Raw genomic sequence first — 20121 nt, 5'->3', positions numbered from 1 at the left:
ACATTTTTTTTAGGTCCGTCATGATAACTTTCAGGAGAGGGAGATCATTTTTTGAGTAGAGTTCGGTTAGTTTATGTGGAAGGAGAATTCCAACATATGTGATAGCATGAGGGTCCCATCCAAAGGGAAAATTGGCCTGGCATAAAGAAAGAGTGGGTGGGCATAGGGAGACATTGAGTGCACAGGATTTGGAAAAATGTATTTTTAGGTTTGAGATGTTATCAAATAGTGTGAGGTCCTTTAACAGGTTGGGGATTTTTATTGTTTACATGACTGTCTATCATTGTAATGCTATGTTCTTTTTTTCTGAATAAAAAGATATTAAACAAAAAAAAAAAAAAAACAGGTTGGGGATTGTGGTAATAGGCTCTGTGAGGAATATAAGGATATCATCCGCGTATGCCGCTAATTTAGTAAGTTTTACCTTTAATGTGTACTCCTTTTATATCTGGGTTTGCTCAAAGTTTATGCAGCATGGGTTCCAACGTAAGGAAAAAAATAAGTGGGGAGAGGGAGCGAACCTGACTTGTTCCATTCTACTCGGAGAAGGCATCCGACAGGTGTTCAATAACCCGAACTCTTGCTCTTGGTTTTGAATATAAGGCGAGAATAAGTTGCAGCATACGGCCTCGGATTCCCACAGCCTTGAGAGTTTCAGACATGTAGTCCCAAACTACCCTGTCGAACGCCTTCTCCACGTCAAGGGACAGAAGGAAACCTGGTGTTTGAGTTGTGGTTAGCCAATGATGTATGCTAATTGCTTTCAGGGTGTTGTTCCTGGCCTCTCTGCCTGGAACAAAGCCCACTTGGTCCAAGGATATCAGTCTAGGAAGCAATTGAAGCAAAAGGTTAGCTAGTATGTTGGCGAATATTTTCAGGTCAACTTTCAGGAGGGAGATTGGCCTGTAATTTGAGACGCGTGACACATCCTTTCCTGGTTTGGGTATTACAGTAATATGGGCTTCTAGTAAATAGATGTTTCAAACGGTGCAAGGGGTTCTGGGCAATATTGCCGTAGGAAATCTCTAATCATTTCCTGTCTATTTTCATCAGAGGAGGGGGGTTGTTATTGGGATGGAGGTTGTAGAGGGAGGAATAGCAGCAAACTAATTGGTCCACAATTTCTTCATTGGATACTATTTTTTTCCCGGCCGAATCTGTAAGCGCATGAATTGTCCTGTCTGCCTTTTTGTATTGGAGAGCCCTGGTGAGCAATTTGACCGATTTGTTCCCGAACTCGTAAAATATGCATTGGGATAGAGAGAATTTGCGTTGTATAATTTTCCTGAGTTCATCAAGAAGCTCTTTTCGGGCCTGAGAGAGTTTGTCAAGTGTTTGGGAAGCTAAGATTGTTTATGAAGTTGTTGGAGAGAGTGGCTGCATTCTGAGAGTTTGTTAATTTGGGCTTGTTGGGCTTTTTTTCCGTTTTGAGGCCAAGGAGATAAATTCTCCTCTAACAACACACTTGTGCGCAGCCCATATCGAGAGAGAAGTTATCTCAGGAGATCTGCTCTCTTCAAAGTACTGCATCAGACAAGAATTGAGGAATTGTATGTTTTCTGGGTTGGACAGCAGAGAGTTGTCAAGTCTCCAGATTTTGAAGTTAGAGACCTTTGTGAAGAAAGTCAGGGTTGCACTAATAGGACAATGGTCGGACAGTAGCATAGATTCAAGGAGGCATAGAGGCATTTTGAAAGGAGTAGAAATGGTTTTGGGAGATGAAGAAGTAATCAATCCTGGAATATTTATTATGAGGGGGCGAGAAATAAGTGAAATATTTAGTGTTAGGAAAAAAGGCGTGCCAGGTGTCATTTAATGTGAGTTAGTATAATTGGAGTTTGATAGCGTGGAAAGCTCTACATGGTATTGATGATGTGCCTGATGAGGAATCCAGATGAGGATTGAGGGCTATGTTAATGTCCCCCCCCCCCCCACACACACACACACACACAAGCCAAAGTTAGTTACCTTGGCAAAAAGGTATCTACCTTATTCGTCGATAATTGTATCTAGGATCTGAAGGGGACAGTTTTTAGAGATGAGGATAGAACCCCTTTAGATTTGGACTCTTTATTAGATGCATGAAGTTCAATGGGGAAGTATGCATTATATAATTTAGAGGTATTATCCATTCTAAAATGGAGGAATACAACGTCTGCCTTGCTTTTACGTTGAGATAGGAGAAGTTTGGTGCATGTTTAAGGTGTGTTCAGGCCTTTTACATTAAGTGAGTAGAGCTTGATTTTTTGTAGAGGTGGATCAGAAGTGGAGGTGTCCATGGTGACAATTTTTGAAGTGGAGGCCATGAGCAGAAGGGGGGAGGGGAGGTGGGTGGGGTGGGGATAGGGTGGAGAAAGTGGAGTGGGAGGGAAGGAAAAGGTCCGTTAACGGGGGGACCTGCCCACCTGTCGTTAGCCAGAGCTTGTCAGAGAGGTATAGTGGTGAGGCTACAGAAGTAGTGAAGTCAGTAGGTAAGAGTAGATCTGGTACCACTATGTGGGGGTTGGAAGTGACCTATCCAGTAGAAGTTGGATGCAACCTAATACTGAACGCCACTGCCACAGGTCAGTAAAAAACACAGCACAGGAGGAATGAGCTTAGGGGATCTTCTAAAATAATGTGTTAAGAATACAGGTGATGGGGGGATAGCACGAGAAGAATAATCCTACATATCAGGGGATATTGTGTGAATACAGTGAGCAACATGTTAGCTTTTATATATTCAAGTAAAGGCGATGTACCCACAAGCATAACAAAGTAGAATACCGGTAGACAAGTAGACAAAAAAAAAAAAACATTGTGATGTATACAACCTTTAACTGAAAACTGGTAAAGGGATGGTTCGTTTGAGAATGAAGGCTAATAAACAACATATAACAATAATGCCATAGTCATATTATTGCTTACATTCCCAAACTCTAGTGACGGGTATCCATAGGTGAGAAGTTCTTAGAGAATGAAGGCAAAGGCGATCGTCAACAGGGGGGGATAATGTCACACAGTGTTCTTGTAGCATATTCATACATCTGTAGATAGTTGTTCCATTTCTAGAATAAGAACTATAGTTAACAACAGAAACAAAAACAAACATATGTCGAGAGAAAACATCCCCTCTCCATTCCCTTCCCTTTTTGGTAGATTGGGATAAAAAGTAAGCTGATCTTCAAGACATTACTGTCACTGGGGTGTTTTTGCCAGGGAGTAAACAAAATCTTGTCTTTAAAATTGTAAAATGGCTCAGGGGAAAACAAGGTAGCAAAAACATAAGGGGGCATGTTTCCATGGGAGGGCACGTGAGTGTTGGGTCGTACTGAATGGCAGACAATGAGCAAATTACCAGTTCAATCCCTGTGGAGATAGTTCATTAGGGAAATAACTGATGAGAGGGAATGGGAGGCATGAAGTACATCCAGATGGCACCCTTGTTAGAGGGCTAGTTGTTGTAACATCCGAGGTGGCAAGCTTGTGAAAGCTGCTAAAATTTGAAAGTAATAGGGCTGAACTGGGGGACATTGTAACCAGAAGAAAGTATATGAATTTGGCTGTCAGAAGGAGACTCTGGTCCAGGTGAGTGGAAGAAAAAAGTGTAGATCTGTTAGTTGTCCCGCCATGCTCAGCGTTGGTGTGGAGGTTTTGTGGGACTTGCACCATGTTGCGAACTTGGGTGTGAGGTATGGGATCTGGCTCCCGATGGTGAGCAGTGATGGCGGAACCTCACATCCTTGGCATCTGGTTCTTCTCTGTGCATAGACTTGCCTGAGAGGAATCCTCTGAATTCAGCGTACCAGTTGGGAAGTTCAATCAGTGGCAGGTCCATGGAGGAGCAGAGTACAGATCAAAAACAGGCAAGCCGCTCAGGTGAGGCTTTGAGTCAGGTGCGCGTTGGAACCCGTAATCCAGATAACACTTCAAGCACAACAATAGTGACCGCACTCCGACGTTGATAGAAGCATTGAAGTTTTATTCATCACCACAAGATTCATACAGGATTGACACATCACAAGACAGGTACATAGGTTGACGCGTTTCATGACACTATGATCGCTTACTCATAACCTTAAATCACCATTTTTGTGCTTGACATGGAGGAACAGAAGTGTGGGAGATCCTCTGGGACTCTCAGAGAGGCTGTCTGGCCTTGGTAGGTGGCTGACAAGCAGAAGGAAAACTTCCACTTGTAGTGAATGCATTTTGCCCGCAGGGAATCAAGAAAGGACGTAAGTCTCATCTGTGTTGGAGTGTGATGTTAGAAACATCATGGTAAATGTGAATGGAGCCCCATCATGTTCTAGTTGGATTCTGTTCCTAGCCTTATGAATTATCTCCTCTTTTAGCTTAAAGTCAACTAGGCATCAGACCACATCCCTCCCCCTGGGTCTCAGGGCACGATGTATGCATTCTATGTTTATCAGTGTTAGGGATGGGCGATCAAGGAGTTTATTGAATAGGCCCACCACTGTGGGCAAGAGCTGGTCTGCACCCACTGCCTCAGGTAGGCCTCTGACTCTAAGATTATACCTTCTCCCCCTGTTGTCAAGGTCTTCTAGATGGCGCTTGAGGTCTCTCATCTGTAGAGTTTGTGTGTCTAATTTATGGGTCACTTTACGGATCGTTAAGTCATTGCATGATGTGATCTGTTCCACATCATGGACTCAGCCTGATAGGGACTGTATGTCTAACCGCAAGTCAGAGATGGCGGCCCCAAGTGTGTCCTTTATATCGGTGGCTATTGCCCTCAGATCATTCAGGCATAGCTACTGGGGTGGTGTTGTGTTCAGATCACCCACTCCTACTATGATGGTCATGGGGGAGAGAGAGGATGGCGGCGTCTGTGAGCGAAAGATATCTGGAATGTTCTGGCTAATCCTGCTGCCTGATTCACGAGGGGAGTGGGATCTAGTGGCAGAAGAGTTGCGGGAAGCTGTCCCCATGCTTACCACTGAGAAGAGCAGGCTGATTCTCCAGCAAATGGTCAGAAACGACCCGTGGCGGCGGGAGCTCCAGATTCAGGCAGCCATCCACCAGAGAGGCCAAACCACGCCCCAGAGAAAATATTTAATCCAATCTGGATTTTTGCCTGAAAAAAAAAATTTCCTGTATGACCAAGGCTACTATAAGCAGAAATCCGGTATAGCTTTGGGAGGCAAATTTGCGACCTGTGTGGCTAATGCATTCATGGCACAGTAGGATGTTGAAGCAATATACCAAAATCGACCTATACAACTTCTATTATATAAAAGATTTATAAATGACTTGATTGTGTTATGGAAAGGTGACCAGGAATTGTCGGAGGAATTCTTGATAAATCTCAACAAGAATTACAAAATTCAAAACATGGAACATCAGCAATGAAAAAATAGATTTCCTGGATCTAGAGATCATAATGGAAGATAATAACCTGGTAACAAAAAAACTTTTTTAAAAAGAAAGACAGAAACAGTTATTTACCAGTTGACAGCTGTCATTTCAACCCATGGATTTACAAGATTCAAAGAGGCCAATTGATGAGGTTGCGATGGAATTGCACAAAATTAGAGGACTACATGACCCAAGCAGAAATGATGAGAAGAAGGTTCATCAACAAAGGATATACCCATAGATTCAGAAGTGATCAAGTTGACCAGGTAGGGAAGATAAAGAGGAACATTTTGTTACAGAAGAACAACAAAGGGACTATAATGTCCAACACAAACAAGTAGAAACATTTATCAAATGACATTGGCATGTCTTGAAAGCCCATAAACATCTAAAAAATATACTATCTGATAAACCAAGTTTATCGCAACAAATAGAACATTTACTTTTTATACAGGGAAGGGTTTCCATTCATGCAAATTTTATCATGCATGTAAGATTTCACAGAAACCAAATACCGAACGTGTTGAGTTTACAGGCACCAAAACGGGATTGACTTATCCCATTAGAGACTTCATCAGCTGCAACACAGAAGGAGTAGTGTGTGTCCTTGAATGTGATTGTCAGTTACAGTATGTAGGAAGAACTAAAAGAAGTAGAATAAAATAACACATACACAACATAAAGAAGGGGTATCCGAAACATAGAGTATCCAAACACTTTCCACAGGTACACAATAGGGATCCTACATACTTACAATCTGGGGTAAAGAAAAAATAATAGAGCATGGAGGGGGAGGCACAAAATTAAACTATTAGCCAGAAGGAATCAATATGGATACATAACCTGAAAACTATATATATATATATATGAGGATAGTAAAATGAATTATATTTTATTTTAATAATATTAAATATATATACATTTTATTATTTCTTTTTTTTAAGTTGACCCTATCAGATTTATATATTTTTTTAAGCGGGTGATATAGGTATTTTATAGTTACAATATGCACTTCATTTATTAACTGTGGTCTCAAGATATGCATTTTATGTACATTATGATATGTTCAATCTATTGTACCATCATTCCAATTTTGTGGTAACATAGGTCGGCTGCTTCACCACAATTGACTTCATTCCAATCCATTCCCCATTATGAAGTCTGTAGTTATAAATCTCTGTGGCGAAATGACATGTTCTACAAAAAAATGGCCACTTAGGAAGAGTTCTCTCCAATCTCTATTGGTTGGACTACAGATTCAGATCATATCAAAAATGGCCACTGCCTAATATTTATGGTAACTACTAGAAAATGGCTACCTCTATATTCCCTGTGTCCATTAGTTAAATGGCATCTAATACATCTAATCCGGTTCCCCTGATGAAGTCTGGTGATGTGACGTAACGAGTAGGGCACCCTGGCCCGGAAGTGATGTTGGAGACCTGATATACCAAGGCGTTTTTTATGCTTTTGTTCGATGTAAGAGTTACTCTTTTATTAAAAAACATTATTTTAAATACTACACAATGGGAGGTCATTTTATTTTATCCTAACATGCAGATAAGTGCAGTGGATGGCGCCTTACAGGAGCCTTCACCACAGATTGCTTAGGTACATCTAGCAAAACCAGGATTAGGCTGAGATTAATGGAGCCTTTTACCAACCACGGGATTGTAATTTCATTAGGTGACACAAGGAGGTGGAAGCACACCATTTGTCTTAACATAATCACACTCCGATTGATTTTTAAAGTGGACTGTTCATACAGATCACCATTGAAGATTGAATTATTATCCACTATATACTTTATACACATTGATTTGGACTGCACTCATTTTATGCACCTTATATGGGTTTCACTTTAATTATTTTAAACATATGTCACATGGATATTTGATTGATTGATCATAACCGATTTAATACATTGATTCATTTTAGAGCTTGCACAACACTACTTACAAAAATAATTTAACGGTTTTGTGTTTCACTATTTTGGACTCTCACTGATAGAGAGATCACTTGTTATTCCAGTCCCATATCTCTACTTCTAACCAGAATATATGATAGACACGACATCTAGTGGAATAGATAAATTAGGAAATAAACTCACTTTTTTCCTTATTCCATAATTTCCAGATTTATTTCTTTTTAGTTTCATATTGTTCAAAGCGTGAGCCAGAGCGTATACCGCAGTGTAGATGAAATAAAATTGCCCCTCATTCTTCTTGGTAAAGCGATATGCCAATGATTCTGGTCCAGTGCAAGTGATGTTAGAGACAGGCCCATCTGCCAATAGACCATTTTTATATACATTAGAGGAAGGACAATTAAACTTTATAAGCCAAATATCTTCCAGCAATGAATCATCTGGGCGTTTGGATGGATGGACGTTATGCATATATTCCTCTAATCCAGGAATGTAGTGGAGACCATACATCGCTGTAATGCTGCAGTTAAATGTTTCTTTCAGGCTCATCTCTAGATATCCAACTATATTCCATGACAAACTGACAATTAATGTCATATTTTGTCTGAGAACATTTGATTCTTTAGAAAACGCCATATATTCATATTTAAAATGGCCGCAAAGTATGACAACATTGGTAGAGGAATTCTCAATAATCTTCACCCTCTCTCTGTTAATTTTCTCATTATCAGTGAGGTAAACGACAAATTCTATGCAGATCCCATGTCTGGTCATCTCTTTTCTCAGATCCCGCAATTCTGTTTCTCCGGTTCCATCACTGGATGTAATTATTCCAACCCAATTCCATCTAAAAGTTTTCAGGAAATCTATAACCAGCCCATACCAAAACCTGTTGCTTGGAACGGTGCGGTAAAAGTTTGGGAATTTTTCTCTGTCGCTCAGGAGAGGGTCGGTGACTCCATGGCTGATCTGTAGAAAAACGATATAAGAGGATTATGTCACTATTGTCACGTTTGGTCAATGACATCACCCAGGTACACCCCGCCCCTTCCTTTAACCACATTAGATTTGAAAGATTTACCCGCCTTTATGACCAGGCCATTTTTTTGCGACACTGCGTTACTTTAACTGACAGTTGCACAGGTGTGCAACGCTGTACCCAAATAACATTTGTGTCCTTTTTTCCCCACAAATAGAGCTTTCTTTTGGTGGTATTTGATCACCTCCGCAGTTTTTTTTTTTTTGCGCTATAAACAAAAAGAGATCAACAATTTGAAAAAAACAACAAAAAAACAATTTTTACTTTCTGTTATAAAAACACACCCAATAAAAAAAAATGTAAAAAAAAATCAAATTCATCAATTTAGACCAATATGTATTCTGCTACATATTTTTGGTAAAGAAAAACCCCAATAAGTGTATATTGATTGGTTTGTGCAAAAATTATAACGTCTACAAACTACGGGCTATTTGTACACAGTATATATACATTGTATAGTAATGGCAGCGATCAGCAACTTGTAGCGGGACTTCGATATTGCAGTTGACAAATCGGACACCTAGTCGACAATTTTGACACTTTTTGGGGACCAGTGACACTAATACAGTGATCAGTGCTAAAAAATATGCACTGTCACTGTACTAATGTCACTGGCAGGCCAGTGCCATCTTAGGAGCATTAAAGGGCCCTGGGCACTGCTGTGGGGACCTGCCTAAACAATCACCCACAAGAATAAAAATGCAAACTATTGATAAGGCGATATTTATTGGTACAGCAGTCCCAGGCTAATGACAGCTTCCAAGTTTGGCAGCTGGGTCCGGTGAACACACACACGGACAGGAGTCAGACTTGACTGTCGTGTGTGGGCCTGTTCCTGTGGAGGCAGACAGCCATTCCTGCAGTTGTGGGCTCCTCCTCCATGGCCCAAGTGGCCTGACAGCAGCCCAGAGCTGACAGGCGCTTGCGACTTGCTAAGTTCGGCGGCGGGATGCACACGGGAATCGGGACTAATGCTTGGCTGGGGCTGAGTCGCTGGGCATGTGGGGCAGTCATCGAGAACAAATGACAGTATGTTGGCAGTCAGTGTGTTTTTTTATTTTGCCGGATCGGTAAGCATTGTTCATCATATATGATGAAGATCTACATCACTGGTCAACGTAACCGATGATGGATTTACATTAATAAAAATAGTGAAAGAAAACCATAACACTAGTTGCCCACAACACCAATAAATGAAAACAATCCTCAATAAATCAAATAATGGTGCTTCAATCAATTGTGCCCAAAAAAATAAGTCCACAATATAGATGATAGATATGGAATCCAAAAACTGAATATACAGAGAATAAATGTGAGTCCAAAAAATTAAGTCCAAAAAATGCTTCTATAAACGTGATAAACCTAATGATCTTGTGAGATTCCAGTGCTAATAAGGTGACACCCAAATTAGATCCACCACCGATGTGCTCCACACCCGTCAGATTAGCAACTCACCCTCATTTGTTGCCTACTAGGGTTGAGCGAACACGGACTGTATTGTTCGTGTTCGTACCGAATAATTGGATTTTTGTTACCAGAACACGGACCCGAACACTTTACTGTATGTTCGGGTAAAAATCCGTGTTCGGTCATTTTATTTCCGGGTTTTGTATGCATTGGCGCGCTTTTCATGGCGGGCTTTCAACAGCCAATCAACAAGCGTTTAACTGGTGTGCCTTAAGCCATCCCAGCCATGCCTACAAATGTATCAGTAGCTGTGATTGGCCATCTGAAGCATGTGACCAAGTCTTTATAAGTTCGAGCCAGCGCCGCTGCGTCATTCTGCTGTGTTAGTTCAGGGACAGAGCACACATCATACGTGCTGGCTGCTGATTAGGGACAGACAGGCAAAAACCATTTGTGTCCGGAAAGAATTGAGGGACAGGTAGGAGTGTGTTATGCAGGGCGAGTTGTAGGGCATTTTAGGGCGAGGCTGCTGATTTTTAGGGTCAGTGTTCTACAACCGATATTGCTGTGTGGGGGGGTTTGCAGTGACCGATCTTATCAATCCTTTTAGGGAGAGGCTGGAGATAGGCAGATGTCAGTGGTCCACATCGATTTTGCTGTGTGTGGGGTGCAGTGAACACAATCTTTTTTGCCCACTGAGGAGGAGGGAGAAAAGTCTTTTTCTATCAGTCACTGTGTGCAGGGTTTTTCCTTCAGTGCTGCTGTGCTGACTGTGATAATACACTGCTGTGTGTGTTCACATGTGCTATTACTGAGTGGTTTCAAAAATCATACACTTTTTTTTCTATTCCACTATTCAATATACAGCCTTGGGTTAAAAAAATTAAATTGTGGCATAATCTGTAATAATCTAGTTAAAAATTACACTTAAAAGGGGAATTTTTTTTTTCCCTCCATAGCCTGCAGCAGAGCTGAATGATAGAAGACACTGCTGTTCACATGTGCTATTGATAAATCACACCAATTTTATATCATATTTTCTATTCCGCTATTCAATAAAAACCTTTGGGTATAAACAATTAAATTGTGGGATAGTCTGTGTTGGTACGTGTGAGATACACCTTTCCAATTTTTGGGGTGCATCTCATACTTCTGAGGATTTGAGGGTGCTGCCTGTTCCATACTCCTCCTACTCCTCATCCTGCCTTTGGGGGTACAAAAAATAGTAATTGGGGCCTAGTCTGGTTCTGTACGTGTGAGATACATACACTTTTTTGGATAATATTTTCTATTCCGCTATTCAATCAAAACCTTTGGGTATAAACAATTAAATTGCGGGATAGTCTGTGTTGGTACGTGTGAGATACACCTTTCCAATTTTTGGGGTGCATCTCATACTTCTGAGGATTTGAGGGTGCTGCCTGTTCCGTACTCCTCCTACTCCTCATCCTGCCTTTGGGGGTACAAAAAATAGTAATTGGGGCCTAGTCTGGTTCTGTACGTGTGAAATACATACACTTTTTTCGATAATATTTTCTATTCCGCTATTGAATAAAAACCTTTGGTTATAAACAATTAAATTGCGGGATAGTCTGTGTCGGTACGTGTGAGATACATACACCTTTTGATATCATATTTTCTATTCCGCTATTTAATCAAAACCTTTGGGTATAAACAATTAAATTGCGGGATAGTCTTTGTCGGTACGTGTGAGATACACCTTTCCAATTTTTGGGGCGCATCTCATACTGCCGAGGACTTGAGGGTGCTTCAGTCTGCCTCCTGCCTGTTCCGAACTCCTCCTACTCCTCATCCTGCCTTTAGGGTACAAAAAATTGTAATCGGGGCCTAGTTTGTGTTTGTACGTGTGAGATACACCGTTTTGTAAAATTTGTCCTATTCCGCTATTCCATATACACCCTGTTTGAGTGTAAAAAATTAAATTGCGGGATAGTCTGTATCGGTACATGTGAGATACACCTTTTTAAATGTGTTTGGCGCATCTCTTTCTACCGCCGAGGATTGCAGGGCGCTTCAGTTTGCCTCCTGTTCCCAACTCCTCCTACTCCTCTTCCTCATCCTGCCTTTAGGGTACAAAAAATTGTAATCGGGGCCTAGTTTGTGTTTGTACGTGTGAGATACACCGTATTATAAAAGTTTTCCTATTCCCCTATTCAATATACACCCTTTTGGAGTGTAAAAAATTAAATTACGGCATAGTCTGTATCGGTACGTGTGAGATACACCTTTTAAATTTGTTTGGCGCATCTCCTTCCACTGCCAAGGATTGCAGGGCGCTTCAGTTTGCCTCCTGTTCCTAACTCCTCCTACTCCGCTTCCTCATCCTCTACCGCCTCCTCATCCGGACAGCGTAACACCTTCACCACCAACTTCAGCACGGCCAGGGGTAAACGACAGCAGGCAGTTTTAAAACTTGCCTGTTTGGGGGAAAAAACCACATACCATGCAGGAGTTGTGGAGGAGCATGGAACAGCAGACAAATGAGTGGTTGCTGCCAGCGAGCCTTTAAGCCCGGCCTGGTGGTGTGCGATAACGGGCGAAATCTCATAGCAGCTCTGGGCCTAGCCGGTTTGACGCACATCCCTTGCCTGGCACATGTGCTGAATTTGGTGGTGCAGAGGTTCCTTAAAAACTACCCCGATATGTCAGAGCTGCTGCAGAAAGTGCGGGCCGTCTGTGCGCACTTTCGGCATTCTCCCCCTGCTGCTGCTCGCCTGTCAGCGCTGCAGCGTAACTTCGGCCTTCCCGCTCACCGCCTCATATGTGACGTGCCCACAAGGTGGAACTCCACCTTGCACATGCTGGAAAGACTGTGCGAGCAGCAACAGGCCATAGTGGAGTTTCAGCTGCAGCACGCACGCGTGAGTTGCTCTGCAGAACAGCACCACTTCACCACCAATAACTGGGCCTCCATGCGAGACCTGTGTGCCTTGTTGCGCTGTTTTGAGTACTCCACCAACATGGCCAGTGCCGATGACGCCATTGTCAGCTTAACTATCCCACTTCTATTCCTCCTTGAAAAAACAAATTTGGGCGATGATGGAAGAGGATGTGGCACAGGATGAGGAGGAGGAGGAGAAGGATGAAGAGGTAACATTTACAAGGCTTTCAGGGCAGTCATTCACAAGGGGCTCCGAGGGTGGGTTCCTGCACACACAAACGCCAGGGACAAAATTGTCCAGCAGGGGCACAGTTCTGGAGGATGAGGTGGAGGAGGAAATGGAACCATGTTCACAGCAGGGTGGCACCCAGTCCAGCTCATGGCCATCACTGGTGCGTGGCTGGGGGGATACAGAGGACACAGACGATACACCTCCCACAGAGGACAGCCTTTCGTTGCCTCTGGGCAGCCTGGCACACATGAGCGATTACATGCTGCAGTGTCTCCACAACGACCGCCGAGTTGCCCACGTTCTTACTTGTGCTGATTACTGGGTGGCCACGCTGCTGGATCCCCGTTACAAGGACAACGTACCGTCCTTAATTCACTCACTGGAGCGCGATCGCAAGATGCGCGAGTACAAGCACACGCTGGTAGACGCGATGCTGCTGGCATTCCCACCTGAAAATGGGGCCACAGTGGAAGCACAAGGCAGAGGAGGAGGAGGAGGAAGAGGTCGCCAACGCAACCAGGGCACCGCCAGCACCTCAGAAGGCAGGGTTAGCATGGCCGAAATGTGGAAAAGCTTTGTCAGCACGCCACAACAAACAGCAGCACCAGCAGCTCATATGGAACGTCTTAGCAGGAGGCAGCATTTCACCAACATGGTGGAGCAGTATGTGTGCACACGCCTAGACGTACTGAATGACGGGTCTGCCCCCTTCAACTTCTGAAGGGGGCCTGAGCTTGCCCTTTACGCCTTGGAGGTGCTGGTGTGCCCTGCAGCCAGTGTATTATCTGAACGGGTATTTAGCACGGCTGGGGGCGTTATCACAGACAAGCGCAGCCGCCTGTCCAGAGACAATGTGGACAAACTCACGTTTATTAAAATGAACCAGGCATGGATCCCACAGGACTTTTCCGTACCTTGTGCAGAATAGCGATGGATACCGACCTTACCCAGCCATTGTTCTATTTTTGCTCTTTCTCACTCTTTTGGGGTGTACCCTCATTTAAAATTTCTGAAAAAAAGCAGTGTTGGCTACCTCGTCCTCCTCAGGGCCAGATTAACATAGGGGCTATTGGAGCTGCAGCTCCAGGCCCCTACCTTAATATAGGCCCCGGGTTGGCCATATTCACTGTTACCGCTCTTCTGTCACTTGTAAACACAGAAGTCTGGCTTCTATGCTCGCTTCCCCAGGCAGCTTCCTCAGAACCTCCCCACACAGCAAGAAGGCCGGACAAGGAGGGACAGTTGCCGATGCATGGATGTATTTATGGGCTTTAGAGACAGCATCCCATGTTGAATTAGGCATGCATGGCTGCACCCTTCCTCCTCTGGGTGCATGCCAAGGCACGGCCCTTAAGGCCCTTCAAAATCCTCAGCACCAAGCCCATGATGCTCTTAATCCGGCCCTGGTCCTCCTCCACCGCCGCTTCCACCTACACTGCCCATAGGTGTGCGCAGCCTATTGCATTAGGGTGTGCACCCCACAGTTTAAATACACATGCATGTGTTTGCCTACATGTACATGGCCCCAATACATTACTCTCCCTGCTGGCAAAGAGAAATAGAGCAGAGCAGGTCCGAGGGAGATCTTTCCCATCTCCTCACTGGCAAACAGAGCGATAATGCTATGTGCCCTAGGTGATTAGGTCGTGCCCAGGTACACCCGGCACACCCTGTGCGCACGCCTATGACACCGCCACATCCACCACCACCTCAACCTCCCTCCTACTCCATATGGGCCTCGTCCTTCAGAGATGAAGAAAATTGTTTTATTTTTCTGTTTTTTTTGTTGTTTTAAGTTATTTCCCTATCCACATTTGTTTGCAGAGCACTTGCCATGCTCTTAACTACGTTTTGCTGCCATTTGAAGCACTCTAGCCCTTTCCATTGGTGTTTTAGAGCCATTTTAGTGCCTGAAAGTTCGGGTCCCCATTGACTTCAATGGGGTTCGGTGTCCGGGAAAAGTTCGGTAAATGTCCGGGACACGGACCCGGACTTTTTTTTCAAGTCCGGCCGAACCCGCCGAACACGGACATTCAGGTGTCCGCTCAACTCTATTGCCTACCACTCTCGTGGATAAGGCAAATCTCGCTGTGTATATTACTGTTGGCTGTAGTGTTCAACCTCGGCAATGCAGACAGAGGTCCTCATATAAACCAGGAGGTTGGGGGATAATCCTTAGCTCCAAACCATGTGGGAAAAATCATATAACAGAGGGACCCCGCTGGTGCAGTACCATTCAAACACTTTATTAAATCCACAAAAACAATATATAATGCCCGTACAAGTATTTAACTTGCCAAGCGCATATATACTGTACATCCAATAAACAAATGAGAGGGATAGGGGAGCTCACCCTAGTCCGGGATGCTGCAGCGTGAAGTACATTGTATCCACGGAGCCAGACGAATCACTCTGCTCACCTCGATCACTCATTCAGTCTGTCGTGTAGCCAAGCCACTGACGCGTTTCATCACTTCCTGATTCCCGGACTAGAGTGAGCTCCCCTATCCCTCTCATTTGTTTATTGGATGTATATATGCGCTTGGCAAGTTAAATACATGTACGGGCATTATATATTGTTTTTGTGGATTTAATAAAGTGTTTGAATGGTACTGCACCAGCGGGGTCCCTCTGTTATATGTTTTTTCCACATGGTTTGGAGCTAAGGATAATCCCCATGGTTTATATGAGGACCTCTGTCTGCATTGCCGAGGTGGAACACTACAGCCAACAGTAATATACACAGCGAAATTTGCCTTATCCACGAGAGTGGTAGGCAACAAATGAGGGTGAGTTTTTGGATTCCATATCTATCATCTATATTGTGGACTTATTTTTTTTGGGCACAATTGATTGAAGCACCATTATTTGATTTATTGAGGATTGTTTTCATTTATTGGTGTTGTGCGCAACTAGTGTTATAGTTTTATTTCACTATTTTTATTATTGTTCTATTTAAGTTGCGGCACACGTGTGTGTGTGTATATATATATACACGGACTCATATTTTTATATATATATATATATATATATATACATACACACATACATACATACATACATACATTTTTCAGCACAAATTTTTAATTTTGATTTTTTCAAAAGGTTGTGTACACATTTTTTAGCGCAAGAATCATTGCATTTTTATTTTGATGGATTTACATTGTGTCTTTTTTTTTAACCACTTAAGGACCAAACCTATTTCTGACACGTTTACAAGATAAATCAGTATTTTTTGCTAGAAAATGACTTAGAACCCCCCAAACATTATATATTTTTTTTAACAAAGACTCTGGAGAATAAAAAGGCGGTTGTTGCAATATTTTTTGTCACGCTGTATTTGCGCAGCGGTCTTTCAAACACAATTTTTTGGGGAAAAAATGCATTTCACTGCATTTAAAAAAACTAAACAGTAAAGTCAGCCCAATTTTTTTGTATATTGTGAAATATGATGTCACGCCGAGTACACAGATACCTAACATGTTACGGTTTAAAATTGCACACACTCGTGGAATGGCGACAAACTACGGTACTTAAAAATCTCCATAGGCGACGATGTAAAACATTTTAATGGTTACCAGTTTAGAGTTACAGAGGGGGTCTTTCTAGAATTATTTCTCTTGCTCTGGCGATTGCGGCTATCCCTCACATGTGTGGTTGGAACACCAATCTCATTTGTGGGTGCGACTAACCTATGCGTTTTCTTTCGTGCATGAGCACATGGTGACAGGGGCGCTTTAAAAATGTTTTTTTCTATTTATCTGATTTGATTTTTAGCACTGTTTTAACCACTTGCCTATTGGGAACTTAAACTTCTCCTGCCCAGGCCAATTTTCAGCTTTCAGCGCTGTCGCACTTTGAATGACAATTGCGCGGACATGCAAAGCTGTACCCAAATTAAATTTTTATGATTTTTTTTAAACAAATAGAGCTTTCTTTTGGTGCTATTTAATCACTACTGGGGTTTTTATTTTTTGCTGAACAAACAAAAAAATACTTTTTTGAAAAAAAAAAAAAAATGTTTTTATAGCTTGTTATAAAATTTTGAAAACAGGTAATTTTTCTCCTTCATTGATGTGCGCTGATAAGGCGGCACTGATGGGCCCTGATAGGCACTGATAGGCTGCACTGATGGACACTGATAGGCTGCACTAATAAGGTGGCACTGATAAGGTGGCATTGATAGGTGGCACTGATGGGTGAAACTGATGGGTGGCACCGATGGGCACTGAAGTACACAGGTATGTGACACTTATGATGGTATGTGGCGCTGAAGGGCACTAATAGAAAGCACTCATGGGCACTGATGGGAACTGATGTTTGGCACTGATGGACAATGAGAGGCACTAGTAGGTGACACTTATGATGGGACACTGATTGCCACTGACATTGACTTTAATGGGAGGCGAACTTTAAAAACCTTTAGGTCATATTTGCAGCCACAAAAGACGTACTAGCTGTGCAAAATAGTCCCAGCACATGGACAATGTCATAACAGAAGTATTGCAATTGAAAAAGTTGCCCTAAATTTATTTATTTTTTTTTATAGCAAAATATATATATTTTTTTCATAAATCAGCCAGAACTGACAGCAGCCGGTAAATACATTGTCTAATACATATTGGGTCCATTCACACATCTGTAAAATGGGTCCGCATCCATTCCACAATTTGACGGAACCTTTACAGACCCATTGTTTTTCATTTCCAGTCTGAAAAATTAGGCATTCACAGGATACAGAAGTAAGTGTCGGCCAGTATTGGCCCCAAAAATTAGCCCACATGGGTTTACCTGACAGCCAAGTACGTAGTATTCTGTGGCTGAAGGTACATTAGGCATTCACACAGTATACAGAAGTGTCGCCCTGTATAGGCTGCAAAAATTAGCTAACATGGTTTGAACTGAAAGCAAAAAACTTAGTATTTGGTGGCTGGAGGTACATTAGGCATTCACAGAAAAAATAATTGTCGGCCCTGAAAGACCCCAAAAATTTGCTATTTAAATGGACATAAAATGCCTTTTATGCCGCTGTATGTAGCGAAGCCAAGGACCAGGAATTGTTGTGGGTGGAGGAATTTCGATGAAACCTGGTCTACTGGTCACATGTGTTGAATTCCTCAGAGATCCATTCCTAATTCATTTTTATAAATGTGAGGTAGTCTACACTGTCATGAGCAAATTGTGCAAGCTCTGGCCAGAGGTCAAGCCTGCCCACCCAGTAGTCCAGGGGTTCATCACTCCTCAGAGCGTCCACATCGGCCGTTAACCCGATGTAGTCGGACACTTGTCGGTCTAGGCGTTCCCTCATGCTGGATCGGGAGTACAGCTGTCGATGGTTCGGCTGAAAGAAGGATCTCATATCTGAAGTGACCAAGACATCTTCCAACCGCCCTCTTCTTGCAGGCGCTGTTGGATTGCTACCCGCAACTGTCTCTCTGTGACTGGAAATTCCTCTACCAGCGCATGGAAAAGCAGAATGCAGCATTTCCCGCAGCAAGGCCTGGAAGTGCTGCATTCTGACCGCCCTCTGATTGTGGTAACATTTCCGCCATTTTGTGTTTGTATCGGGGGTCTAAGTACGTTGCCACCCAGTACTGGTCCTTGGCCTTTATGCGTTTTATATAGGGGTCCCCCTTAAAACACTGCAGCATGTAGGCCCCCATTCCCACTAAACTGGAAGCGGTGTAGTGGCCTGCTTCCAGCTCATCATCCAGGATAATGTCGTCCTCGTTCTCCTCCCCCCATCCACGGATAACACCAGGGATCTCAGAAAGGTTTAAAGCATGCTCTTCTTTCTCCTCCTCATCCCCCCCAGCACCATCCTCCTCCTCTGACTCCTCTTCAGACTCCCGCTGTTGATTTGTTTAAGATGGAGTAGAACCCCCTGGGAATTCATTCAACATTGCGACTTCCTGATCTTCCTGCTCCTGCTCCTCGACAGATTGATCAAGGACATGACGCAATGCACACTCCAGAAAGAAGGCGTAAGGTATGATGTCACTTATGGCGCCCTGGCCGTGACTGACCAGTTTGGTGATCTCATTGAATGGCCGCAGAAGACTGCATGCATCCCGCATGAGCAGCCACTGGCGAGGTGAAAAAAACCCAAGCTCCCCAGAACCTGTCCTGCCGCCGAGTTCAAACAGGTAGTCATTAACTGCACGTTTCTGCTGGAGCAGCCTATCGAGCATATGCAACATTGAGTTCCATCGCGTCAAGCAGTCACAAATAAGACGCCTGAGGGGCAGGTTGTGTCGCCGCTGAATCTCAGCAAGGCGAGCCATGGCTGTGTAAGATCTTCGGGAATGGCCCAAGATTTTCCTGGCCTGCCGCAAGACGTCCTGGACCCCAGGGTATTTGGCATTGAATCGCTGCACCACCAAGTTCAGGACATGTGTCATGCATGGCACATGTGCTATTTTGCCCTGTTTCAGCACCCTCAGCAGATTGGCACCGTTGTCGCACACCACTTTACCAACTGACAAGTTCAGCGGTGTCAGCCACTGATCTGCCTGTGATCGCAAAGCTGAAAGGAGTGCAGGACCAGCGTGGCTCTTGGCTTCTAGGCACAACAGACAGCACAGCATGGCAACGTCTCACCTGGCATGTGGAATCGGTTCTGTGGATCTTGGGTGGCGCAGGAGAAGAGACAGAAGCAGCGGAAGAGGAGGAGTCAGCCAGGGAGGAGAGGGAGGATGGAGGAGGAGGAGAAGAAGAGGGAGGCCTGCTTGCAATCCGTGGCGGTACAACTAAATCTACATGGGTGCCATGGGTTTCATGCTTAACGGCCGTCAGAAGGTTCACCCAGTGGGCAGTAAAAGTGATATACCTTCCCTGCCCATGTTTGCTAGACCATGTGTCTGTGTAGATAACACCCCGCTTCAATCTGTGGTATTGGGGGGCAACAGGTTTATCACACCAGTTCTACAAATAATTGGCCAGTATCTGTTGTCAATGTGTGTAGCACAGTTAACACAGCAAAAGAGGCCAAATTTTTGCAGGACAAAAATACAATCTTAGAAAAGAATACTGTTAAATAACACCCCACTTCAATATGTGCTATTGGGGGGCCACTGGTCTGTCACACCAGTTGTTAAAAAAATTGGCCAGTGAGTTTGGCACTGTTTGTATCAGAGTTAACACAGCAAAAGAGGCAATATTGTTGCAGGACACAAATACACTTATAAAAGTATACTCAGATAACACCCCACTTCAATATGTGGCATTGGGGGGCCACTGGTTTATCACACCAGTTG

At 43.5% G+C, this 20121-nt stretch overlaps 1 protein-coding gene across 1 annotated transcript in view; it reads right to left on the bottom strand.

Annotated features, from left to right (window-relative positions):
- The window catches only part of LOC309563900 (vomeronasal type-2 receptor 26-like), a gene marked incomplete at both ends in the record, with an annotated part of 143362 nt that overhangs the window by 53467 nt on the left and 69774 nt on the right, over positions 1–20121 (bottom strand). The window contains one exon of the mRNA XM_082268533.1: positions 7469–8254. Within this exon, the coding sequence (XP_082124659.1) occupies positions 7469–8254 (786 nt within the window). The remainder of the gene's footprint in view (positions 1–7468; positions 8255–20121) is intronic.

This window comes from Pelophylax lessonae (genome assembly GCF_965119305.1).
Source record: "Pelophylax lessonae genome assembly, chromosome: 1".
In the NCBI taxonomy this organism is placed as follows: Eukaryota; Metazoa; Chordata; class Amphibia; order Anura; family Ranidae; genus Pelophylax; species Pelophylax lessonae.
The sequence above is the reverse complement of the archived record's forward strand: the minus strand, read 5'-3'. Positions and strand labels throughout refer to the sequence as shown.